This window comes from Myiozetetes cayanensis, unplaced genomic scaffold, assembly GCF_022539395.1.
Source record: "Myiozetetes cayanensis isolate MyiCay16 unplaced genomic scaffold, myiCay2020 scf9, whole genome shotgun sequence".
NCBI lineage: Eukaryota > Metazoa > Chordata > Aves > Passeriformes > Tyrannidae > Myiozetetes > Myiozetetes cayanensis.
Window position 1 is genome coordinate 16,348,336 of NW_026088185.1, and position 12,403 is coordinate 16,360,738.

Here is a 12,403-nt window from a genome sequence, read left to right on the forward strand (position 1 = left end):
TAAACTTCAAGAAGTGTGTGGTGGAGTGAGTGTTAGATGGATACACAGTATCCTTTAAATTATTTAGCTTCTGAGGTCTGTCTAAATGTAAAAACCCTTCACAGTCTGTATATGCAGAATGGCTGAAACTTTAGTTTCTCACTAGCTAAATAACGGCATAAAAGTTGTGTTAACCTGCACCATTTGTTATTTTAGCAGTGATGAATGAGTTTGAGAGAATTTAATTTTTTGACCACTGACCTTTTCAGTTTTGCAGTTCACACCAACAGCAAACTTCAGAACAAACAAAGCCCCCACTTTTAGCTGAAGGTGGCCATTAGTCAGCATATCTAGGAGAAAAGGTCTGCTTAAGATACTGTAAAACACATTATGATTTCTATACATATTAGGTATTTGTCATAACTGCAACTATCTCAGTTTTAAAGTTAAGCTTTTTCTGATGTTGGCTGTTAGCCACTAAAATGATACTTTACTAGTGATTACTTTTTTAATTAAGCCTATGTATTAGCTATAAAGCCACTTGAGTGCATTGTAAATAAAATGCTGTAATAATGAAGTGCTTTAATTACATTCCCTAAAGTATGCATAGTTCTCAGTAAATTTTTTTATTTAAATTCTTAACATGTTCCCTTTTTTTCTGAAAAGCAATTTGAATTGCTGTAAAGATGGAGATCCAGCCTTTAAAGTCATTTGAGCAAATTCCACGGCTGTTCTCTAGTTAGTGAGTTTTCACAGCATTTGCAGCAAGCTAATTGCTTCTGCTAATAAATAATCTAAAATCAATGCTGACAGCAGTTAATTGGCACAGGGACTTTATTCTGTAAAGCACTTGGCTAATGACCTTCCTTAAATTAATAGCATTAAGTGCTATGAGGAAATAAATCTAAGGAATTGCCTGTCATTTGCTTGTCATGTCTAATAACTTCCAATAATGATGGCTGATAGATTTTTGCACATTCCATTATTGAAGTTGGTGCTTGTAATTATTCTCCTCATTATATGTAAACAATTAGCAATATTTGGTGTTTCCTTGCAATAAAGCTGTTAAGTACAAGTAGTCCATTAGAATTTAGAAACTATTTTTGAAAGCAAAACTTAATTTCCATTGAATACAGTGAACTTGCAGGTATCTGAACATGCTACGGGTTCATTGGACTGGGTTTCACCTTTTGGTAACATTGATAAGTTGCTTATAAGTGGGAGGCCATGGTGGGGGGAAGTACTCTGAAGAATTCTGTATTTATGTGTGGAACCTTTTGTTTCCAGCTTGAGGAAGTGATGGAGAAGGAAACATATAAGACTGCTAAATTAATCCTTGAAAGGTTTGATCCAGAATCAAGTGCAAAGGTAAGAGTCTTGTTATTGATGTAATATGGAAGGTACTATGGAACTGAACATTCAGATAATGTTATTTATAATTAATTGGCAGGAGGCTGAACTACCATCTGCTGGAACATCTGCAACCCCAAGACCTGGACAAGGTAATAGCCCTGTAAAACGGCTGCTCTTTAGCATAGATATTCATCTTTCACAGTGATTTCCACTCTAGAAGTCTCTCTATGATAAAATTTGTAGATCAGTTGACCTGTATTTAGGGTTAATAGACTGTTCATTAGACTATGGCCATTACTGCTCTGTATTTTCAGACAAAGGTTCTATTGTTAAAGGCTGATGTTCTAGACATCAGGATATTTAATGCTGCTTGATGTTAAAGCAGAGAAAAAACTTCTTGTGGCATACTTGCAATTTTTCTAGACTATTAAGGTGTTTTTAAATCTTATGTAATATTAATTCACTTAGCATTTCAGTTCTGTTTCTACTTCTGGTTAGTTAGACCTTTCCCAATGCAGTGCTTAAGCTACTTCTATTTGGTGCACAGAGCAGGAAAAGAAAAGCTGGTGCAGAAATTGGAGATTTTCTTTTTGAAAAGAATGAATAGTTCTTTACTAGTTTATTGATGTTCCATTTAAAGGTGCTATTGAAAAAAATAATAAAATAGAAAAGAGCTTGCCTGCATTTCAAGGAAACCTTTTTTCTAGATTGCACACACAGGTTTCAAGACTGGAAAGATCTTTCCTCTACACTCAGAGTAGAATGCTTGCATTAAAAATGTGAAATTTATGCAAATGTTTGTGCAAACAAACTACTGTTATGTTTTTGTTGAGGTTGAGTATAATATGCTGTAATTAAACTGAAAATGCTTGTATGAAGACAATATAAAAGCTACATCTTATTGTAATATTGAAGGTAGTACTCACAGTTTAAGACAGACCTTTGTAGCTAACTTGCTATGATAACCTGTAAGGGCTGGTGCTCAAAATAAACTGCAGAATCTGATGTGCATTTAATAATTTTCCATAAAATAAACAGATTGCTTTAGGGAATATATTAGAATTTTTAACTGTGTCTGATTTTTTGGGTAACCAAACACATTATTTCATTTTTCACTCTTGGAGTACTGGTTTTCTTGGGTGCAGAGCACCTGAATTTACTCACAAAGGCGTTTATAAGCTGCATCATCAAATGCACTGTTTTGTTCTTCTTGCTTAGCTTCAAATTGTCATTTTAAAACCATCCTTACTTGTTGACATTGACAGTGAATAGTTGCAGTCCAGTACCTTAGCACTAAAGCTTCAATCTCTTCTGGTGTCTTAGGCTCAACAGCTTTTCCTCAAGTTTGCTCTTTACCTGTCTCTCCCATCATTCCATTTCTGCAGTGTTCATAGTTTTGTTCAGTCTGAAGGACCATTCTGACACCCTGTTCTGTTTTAATACAGCTCATGGGTGGTTGCCAAGAATTTTCTGTCATACCTGTAATGTTTAGGTAGCCTATGGTTGGCTTTTTTAAACTCTTTATAAAATTCATCCTTCTCCTTGAAATATGTTAGAAATCAGTACAGTAATCCAGTAGTAGTGTGACAGATGTGTTTGTAGAATGCAAGTAACACTGACCTGGAGAGGAAATTGCCTGGAAATGTGTGTTTCTGTGTAGAGATATAGAGATAGCTATCTATAAATTAGACACCGGTAAGTCTTTAGTCACCCTGGCTTTATTAAGAGATAGCAGCAGCAGTTTTGAAACATCTTAGGAGTTACATGAATGTTCTCTTACCCTCTATTCAGGCTGTTTAAGTAGCAGTGGTGACAACTTTGTTGTTCAGTCCCAATTAAATAACTAGCCTCGCGTATGTTTGGGTGTTCAAAGCACAGTGCCCCTGCTTTTGATCCTGGGTTCTGAGTCAGTCAAAAGCAGGTTAGTTGGATCCAGCATGTGCTGTGTTATGTTGATTATGACTTGAATGTTAATAGAAGAGCTGTGAGGGAGAGGCTCTGAGAGAGTCAGAATTATTTCTGAGCCAGTCACTATAGGCTGTGGTTGACGTTAATAAGTGGGGTATGGTATGAGTAGATTTGTGAAACAGTTGTTGCTGAGGAGTTTACCCACACTAACTATGCTTAGAACTTTTTATTTAGGGTTGGCTGTAAACGTCTTAGGGGCCTGGTGGAAGGGATCTTTCATTTGCAAAGAATATAAGTGCTGCTCTCTGATTGTGTCATGGTGTGAACCAGAGACCTTTAAGTGGGGATGCAACTGAGAAAATGTAACATTCAGCTTCTTGGGATGCATCCACCTTAAAGTAAGCAACTTGCTTTATCCTGAATAGAAATGCAGTTTAGCCTTGCAAAAGATTTTGGAAAATAAATTGTGTAAGTTGTCATGGCTTATGGTTGGATTTGATAGTCTTAAGGACCTTTTCCAACCTAAGTAATTGTATGATTCAATATAATTTTGTTCATATATATCACAACTTTGTCTTTTTTCCAATCTGTTCTCCAAGGCATTGAATTTGGAATTGGTGCTGCTTTTTGCCCCTGTAAAAGTGGGTATTCAGACTGTTGTATCTTGGAGATACATTATAATTCAGGAGGGACACCCCGTTTGGCTTTAGCTTGTGAAATCATGGAGACTTATTTTCCAAATATCTTGTTCTTGGTGTAGGCAGTAATAATTTCAGTTTTTAACTATCAAAAAGCCTGCAAGCTTATTGCCAATCACATTAATTATCTGCCAAAATGAGTATTAACTTATGTTCTGTGCAGTATATAACTTAGTGTAACTAGATGACATCTTTATGTGGTTATGGTATAATTTGGTGCATGCAGTATGTGGTAGAATTAAAGTGATTTGGAATGATAAAATATGTGTTAACACATTAACATTAAAGCTTCCTTGATCTTCTCTTTGCTCTCTTTGGACACAAGCTAGCCAAGCAGCAGATCTCATTATTTTGAGCTCTGTAATTGAGTCTTTTTGAAAACAGGGTAAATAATGACCAATGTGTAATCAAACTGGACAGTGTTGTGTATGAGACAACTGATGAAAGGTTAGTTAGTTTGTAGGTTTTTGACTTAATGGTTGAAATGGAAACTTGCATGTCATACTAATCGGTACAAAGATTTTACCAGCATTGCATAATAGTTGGTTTTCAGAAAAAGAGCTGGTAGTGCCCCAATTTTTCTATATATTTAGCTCTTTTTGCAATTTTTGTAATTTTGACATGTGCTTCTTAATTAGATAATGGTAGCTTTAACAGATGATTCATATCAATCTTGAATTTGGCATAAGAAAGCACCAGGAAATCTAGAAGGAGTGGAATTTGAAAAGGGAAGTGCAACTTCATCTATTCAGAAATTTTTTGAGGGCTGGAGTTAATGAGCATGTACTTTGGCCATAGAGAAAAATAGAGTAAGTGTATATTTGCAGTGAAATAAATATTTATCAACCATATCCTGTTGTTGATAACCTGCTCTTTTCATTGGGCTAATATGACTGTTAACAGGGCTGTATTGTAAAAGAATTTGCTCCATGACTTGAATTAAAAGTAGTGCAATAACAGATGGTTGCAGGCTGGGATGGGTATAAGCATGAGGAGGAAGAAAGAAAATGCTTGGTCTTTGACACTGAAGCCAACAAGTTATGTAAACTATATATTGACCTGAATTGTACTGTAGCTCTTTAAAAATGTTTTCTTCTTTACAAAAACCAAGGAGTTTTGAAGTGAGGGGAAAAATAAAATAGTTACGCTTGTAAACATGAAAGATGCAGCTGCCTCACCACTGCAATATCTTAATATTCTTTAAGAGATCATACTGTTGACTATGTTGAGTAGCATGCCTGCTGTTGAGTGCTAGTAACTGGAGAATTTGAACTGTAGTGTGCTTTAAGAATAAAAGTTCTATTTTTAAGTTAAGTGTCTTCATGCAGTTGTCTTTTGGATACACAAAAATCATTAATGAAGAAAATCCTTGGAAAATTGCAAAGCTTTATTAAAACAACAGCAGCAGTAACTGTATGTTGTGTTAGGGTTGAGGTCAATGGACGTGTTACTCAGCTAAGTTGTGGAACTTGAAATTATGGAAACCTGGAACTTTGCAAGAGGCAATTTAACACATTACATCTCAAAATAAGGCAAATTGAGAAGTATATAGATCATATTCAGTTACTGCAAAAGAAAATTAGGGCTGTTACTGTGAAAGTGGACAGCAGGTTTAAAAGGACTTCTAAGAAGAGTTTATTGGTAACAGGGTCCATATGTGATACTAAAATTATGAGACAGGGCTGTGTTCTCTAACATCCCTGATAATGTGTTTATGGATTCTGGGTATGGTGTCAGAGATGCAGGCAACAGAAATTTAGGTTAGTGTGTTGTCACTAAATAACATCTACAGCCACTCTAGGAAATGGAGTACTGGGATGGATGGGCTATAGGTCTTGACAAGGAAAGCATTTTTCATATTCTCATAGTGCAGGTTCTGGTAACTTGTCTTACTTGGGGAGCAGCAGTGTGTTGGCATGTTGTCTTAAGTCTGAATCATAAAATAGAGTGAGAGCCAAATGAACTTTTAAGTGGAGGAAAAAGAAAAAGGCATTGTGAATAACCCAGTATAATTTTTTGGAAACTAGCAATGAGTCTTGCATTCTACTCTGTAATGAGACTAAAACTATTGAAGTACATCTCTCTAACACTGACTGTAGTACTTGTGTTCAACATTTTTGCAGGAACAAAAATATGGGGAAAGTTTTTAAAGTAGCAGTAACTTTTCCTAATTGAAAGTTATTTAAAGAAGACTTGCCTGGAACAACCCTTTAGAAAGAATAGGCAAAAGGGGCAAAGCTCTTACAGGCAGTATGGAAATTGCTTAGGAATAATGTACTGTGGGCTCAGAATAAATATGAATAAAGCCATGACCTATTGAAACAGACTCAGAGCTGTTAAGCAATCAAAATTAACATACTTAAACCACATGATCTAGAAAGACAGCCTTCAAAATGTATAAGTAACATCCATATGTAGAAATTACAGTCATGATCTTCAACATTTTTATATAGAAAACAATATAAAGAAGGCTTTGTAGTGAAAAAAGAATGTATTAATATGTCTTTGTATAGATACTTAAAATGATCCTGGAACAAGTGGAATTGAGCTTTATATTTATCACTTATTTTTTGAACATATGGGGAGCTGAGAAGAATTGAGAAATTGCATACCTTTAGCTTAACTTTTGAAACTAGTACATAGCTGGAAACTGCAAGACAAACTTGAATATAATGGATAAGAAATCATGGGTCATAATCAATATGTTGTTTGAAGTTGAGTCATGCCTGTTAGATGGCATGGAGAGGATGATGCAGTTATTCTAGTGTAGTAAAACTTGACAGGTTATTACTATTGTCTCTCGCAAAAAGCCCTTGAAGACATTTTAATGGTGAGGTTCATCATAAATGAATACTTAATTAAGATAAAACTTTCCGCATAGGAGCAGTTTTCAAAATAGAAACAAGTCACTAAGGAAACCTTAATGGAATTTCTGCAACTACCTCACCAATTTATCCTGGTTTCCAAATTCTGAACAGCTTAAATAGTGAAGGGACAAACTTTTACTTGCTAAAATCAAATTAAAATACAGAATCTTCATACTCATTGGGTGATCTAACTTGGATGGTGAAGTTGTGTGAAGTAATGTGGTCATGCACATGAAGAGTGGCAGGGGAAAACTAGTAATTTTTTCTGCTCTGTAGGAAACTGAACTAGGTGGATTTAGCAAGAGTTGGATAGTAAGAGTTTGAGTAAGAGTTTGAGCACTATAGTTTTTTAATTGTTGTTTCCAAAGGATTTTTAATTTTTTCTTCTGTTGTATATTAAATCTTATTTATACATACAGATAAGTAGACAAGACCATAACCCATGTGTGTTGCAATTTTCATGGCACTGGATGTTGGCAGTTCTCCAGCAGAACTTTTATGTTTGACCTAGTACTTCAGTGATAGCAACTCTTTCTTAGCTAGTGTAAGCTGATGTCACATACTCCCCCCCTTCTCCACCCAAAGCAGAAGTTTAGCCTGGTAGTGTTGTACTTTCAGGGACAGGGATCATTCCTTCAGACTCAGCACACCCATTTTCTAGTGGCTGGCTGCCAGTGGACCTGTAAACTGCCTGCTAAGCATTTAAACTCTTCCAACCTGACACAAAGTCAGCAAAATAAAATCTCTCTAATCGTGAAACACGTGGATGATTTTAAAGTCCAAATGTAATGTTAAATTCCATTTTTTGTGAAGGAAGACAAGCAAGCTTGTTCAAAGTGATTTGGGTTCTATGTGCTAACTCTGTAGGTTACTGTAGCCTTAGTTGTGGGCGTTCTTAGGGTGTTCCTTTTAGAGACTAAGCTGCTACTTGTTAACCACGTTAATGTCTGCAGACCTAAAGGGATTGTTTAACTTCAATTTGATTTGTTGCAGTAATGTATGAACTTCAGGTTTGCATGGTTATTATAATATTCAAACCATAATATATTACTGTGGTGATATTCCCATTGGTCTTAATGAGAGGTAAGAACAACTGAGCAAACCTAGTAAGTTTTTCATGATAGTGATTTAATAGTAAGTCTGATAGTGGTGTGAGAAGAGGTAAAAGTAAAGACATGTTCCAGTAGACCCTGTTTTGCTTTGTGACAATTCAAAACATGGTTTCATGGTAGGGTTGCTGAAACAAGTGAATGAAACTATGATCTTCTGGTTTTAGAGTTGCTTCATTTATCCAATCTGATTTTTAAAAATAACTCTGGGCACTTAGCCTGGACATTTTAGATTCTGACTGAATAGTTTTGGTCCCATGGAAAGCTCAGTACTTGGAATCATGTTTAAACCATGGAGTAAAAAGTGGTCGGTTTTGAACACCCTGGTTTGAGTCTAGCTGTTCATATCTCCAGCATTCTACCTTACAGAACAGAATCATGAAGTATCTGCTAATTTTCTTCTAGGAGAATTTTGCCCAAAGTATGTAACACCTTAATGATTATTGCTACTAAAATTCAATATTCTATGTGGTATTTAGTTCTATGGCATGCTCAGCCAGGTAGCTGATGATCTAGTTTTAGACCTTAGTGGTTTTGTTTGACTCTGTAATTTGCTGATTGTAATAAAAATATTAGTGTACTACTTCTAATAGCTTGCTTAGAATGCTAGATGCTCAATTCAGTACGTATATTTCTTGGCAGAAATTCGTCAGAGGACCGCAGCTCAAAGAAATGCTTCTACACCCCCACCTGTGACTCCTAAACAAGGTTCTCCCAAGTCACCGGTTCCAGCATCTCCTAATCTGCAGAGAGACTCATCGGGTCTGAGTGGACTCCCGGAGAGAACCGTTGTGCCATCCTTGCAGTCAAATGTTTTACCAAGACGCCCTGGATCCCCTGCTACTTCAGTGCCTGGAATGGGTAAACAGAACACTTAATGTTATTTACAGTTTATATTGTTTTCTCTGGTTACCAATAAAATAGGCCATTTTCAGACAGTATGGAAATGGCATTTCATTTGGAAATAGCAGAGCAGTTATCTGATTAAGCGGGAGTTCCATATTCAATTAGCTATAACTCTTTACAGCTGGCACCTTTTGATGCTGAAACCTATTGCCTGAGCTCATTTAACTGTTATGGCTTCTTTGTTTAAATGGCAATAAAACTTTGCAGTATTCTGTAGTCAACAATATAGCATACCTTTTTATGTTCTTAGTTTAGAAGAGCTCTATGCTTATATAAATCAGGTGCAGAGGAGAACACTTTCAGAATACATTCATGTTTCTCACTAAACCCTGCACATATTTTTTTAACATACATCTTGACATTTATTTAAGTTTTTACTCTAGGAGGTATAGTCATGCAATCTGTACTCATAGATTAAAGTGTAAAATACCAAATACAACAGAAAAGTTGTCTCTGTTGTAGCTGAACTCTAAAATGGCATTGTTATTTTGGTACAAGAGTCAAAAACTTAGCACTAAGCTGAAATCTGGTAGGAATGAATACTCCTTAAAACTTAGTTTCATATCCTGAAAATGTTTTTACCTTGATTTCTGGTTTGGTGTTCAGGTGGGATGGACTTTATTAAATAGAGTATGAACTAAATTACATTACAAGGATTGCAGAATTTGAGAGTTTTGGATGGGCAGTATTGTTCTCATTTCTCCTCATAGGTGGTAAAGCTGTGTATGGGTTCATGCCAGGCTGTTAAGCCTTATTTTTTGTTAGTAGCTCTTTACCTTTATTTTGAAACTCCTATGAACTGTAAAGGCAAGTTATTAGTAAATCTTGATTACCTTGAAGCACCAGAAATTAACTCCTTGCACAGGAAATTGGTCATTCGGTTGCTAACCACATTTACTGATACCTGCTTACTGAAAATTCCATCATGACTTTAAAATTGCATGCTCCTTGTTAAGGAAGCTGACTATATAATAAAATAATATCAGCTATATAATAGCTTTATTCTTAAGGGAAGATTCAGGTACATTGAATAAGCTGGATGAAATTCAGCCTTTACTGCGTAAATGGTTCAGAGGAAGAAGGAAACTGACTTGTTTGAAAGGACAGTTGCCAAGCCTGGGAATTAAAATATTCAATGTAGTTTTTGTGATAATATCTTACAGATGGTTTTTTCCCCACTAGTAACTGGTATTTTGACCAAACATGTTACTTTGTCATAGATAGCAACGGAAGCCACTGCAACTGTCAGCTCATATGGAGGCCCTGCTTTTTCTTGTATTTCCCCAAACCTTCCAGGCATATAAGATCTCAGTCATAAAGTCGTAGTGAAAAGTGTGTAAATTCATTATCTATAAGAATAATATTATATCTAAGTTTATGCATGGCTTGCAACAAATATGAATAGCCTTAATTATCTCTACAGAAGATTAATAATTCATTTTCATTATGCTATATTTTGTAGAGGAGAATCAATTTAACGTGTATTACCACAGAGCTCCCATATGTTTGAAAATTAATAACCAGCAGGTAGTTGAGAGTTTGCCAAGCTTTGCAGAAATGACCAGTCTTTCTTCAATGATTGCTTTTGATGTTTATATTAATTACTGGTGTCCATAACAGCATGAGAACCAAGATGGTTGGTCTGAGTTATTAGCAGACAGTTAATTGAAGTAGTTCTTGGAGTGTGTTGTGTTGTTTCATTCTAGGTAACTTTATTCAATTTTTACTTAGTTTGTCTTTTAGAAACTTTTAATATGTGGTGATTTACAGGTCATATGAAAACTTGGGCTTTTGAATGTTGGTCTAAAACATTTGAGTGTAAGCCAGGTATTCACAAAATTATTCTAGAGCTTTAATTTTACTGCAGATTGTATCAGTGCATTTTTTTGATAGAAGCATTGGGTCTTTCTGGTTTCTGTGAAGCTTTAGGAAATGCATTTTGCCCGACCTTTACTTTGGACAGCTTTTGCAGAATGAATTTGTTCTACCTTGCCACTGTGAAGGTTTTCTTGGTCTGAGTTCCTGCCTGAGGATGAAATATGGGGATAACTTGGGAATACATTCACTGATTGTTATCTCCTGAATTCAGTCCTCTTGTTTGTGAAAATTTACCTGTTTTAAAAACATTTAAGTATGAAACTTTTTTGTACTTATTGTTGAAGAGTTGTAAGTTGCAGTATTTTCTGATCAAATTTTCTTGTGCTTTTAAAGATTGGGGCAGTCCATTTAGATCAGTTATCCAGTATTGATGAGACCTGTTCTGAAAGGCTGTGCTGTTATGAATACTGCAACCTTAATGGCAGGATTAGTCTTGTTGTATGTGTAGCACTTCAAGAGGCCACTGCTGGAAATATTTGATTCTTACAATGTTTGACATTTGTCACAGAGGATGGAGGTTAGCTGCATGTGGCATTGAGCTGGAGGTTTACTGCAGTGTAATACATTTTGCCCTAAGTTACTTTTTCCTTTATTGCTTTCTATCTATGAGGGTTAAAAGGTAGGAGGCTTGAGATGGTAATTGCTGGCAGTTAATTTAATACTGTATTTAAACTTAAAGCCCATCTTGGATCAGCTTATCGAATAGTAAGACTTGCTGTGTTGTCTTTGCCTTCTGGTTTGGAGGTGAAGCCTTAGGAGCAACTGAGGTCACTTAGTTTGTTGAGCCTGGAGAAGTGGAGGCTGAGAGGGAGGCATCATTGTGGTTTTCACATCCTCATGAAGGGAGGGGAAGGGGCAAGTGCTGATCTCTTCACTCTTGTGACCAGTGACAGAACTTGTGGAAATGGCGTGAAACTGAGTCACAGGGGAGGTTTAGGTTAGATATCAGGAAAAGGTTTTTCACCCAGAGGGTGGTTGGGCACTGGAACAGGCTGCCCAGGGAAATGCTCACAGCACCAAACCTGACAGAGTTCAAGATACATTTGGACAATGCTCTCAGGCACGTGTTGTGACTCTTGGGGATGTCCTGTGCAGGGCCAGTAGTTGGACTCGATGATCCTGATGGGTCCCATCCAACTCAGTGTATTTTATGTTTCTATGAATACTCTACTTAAGAAGTACATTTACTTCTATGTGTGTTTGTCCAAGGGTATCAATAGTTTTGGATGCTGCTTCTTTGGTCACATCTTCATAGAATCATATGGGTTGGGTTGTAAGGGATCTTAAAGATCATTTAGTTACAACCCCCATGCCATGGGCAGGGACACCTTTCAGTAGATCATGTTACCCTGATGTTTAGTTCTTCTACTATTGACAGTGATTTTACCAGCTCTGTTGGTGTAAACTAGAAGTGTAAATATGCAGAGTTGAGAATATATGAAGAAAAATCAGTTAAGGAGTTGTTCTTTCTTAAAAACCTCTATTTGTTATTAATCATTGAATACTATTGATATGTCAAGTTCTTTAGCAATTATAAATTTGATTACTGGGGGTAAAAGTAGAGTGATTTATTAAGATTATAAGCTAAAGAAACGGAAGAGGAATTTTCAACTATTGTGGGTTTAAAAATCTTACAGCTTTCCTAGTGGACTGAGAAATATGGCCATGTATATTAAGTAGGTGGAATTATTTTATTACACTAGAA

General features: G+C 36.0%; 1 protein-coding gene across 3 annotated transcripts in view; it reads left to right on the forward strand.

Annotated features, from left to right (window-relative positions):
* The window catches only part of LNPK (lunapark, ER junction formation factor), a 50,418-nt gene that overhangs the window by 18,064 nt on the left and 19,951 nt on the right, over window positions 1-12,403 (forward strand). For all 3 annotated transcript variants that reach the window (XR_007632070.1, XM_050340158.1, XM_050340159.1), the window contains exons 7-9: window positions 1,267-1,347; window positions 1,430-1,481; window positions 8,557-8,775. Coding sequence is in view for 2 of the 3 variants with exons in the window: in XM_050340158.1 (XP_050196115.1) it covers window positions 1,267-1,347; window positions 1,430-1,481; window positions 8,557-8,775 (352 nt within the window). In the remaining variant the exon portion in view is untranslated. The remainder of the gene's footprint in view (window positions 1-1,266; window positions 1,348-1,429; window positions 1,482-8,556; window positions 8,776-12,403) is intronic.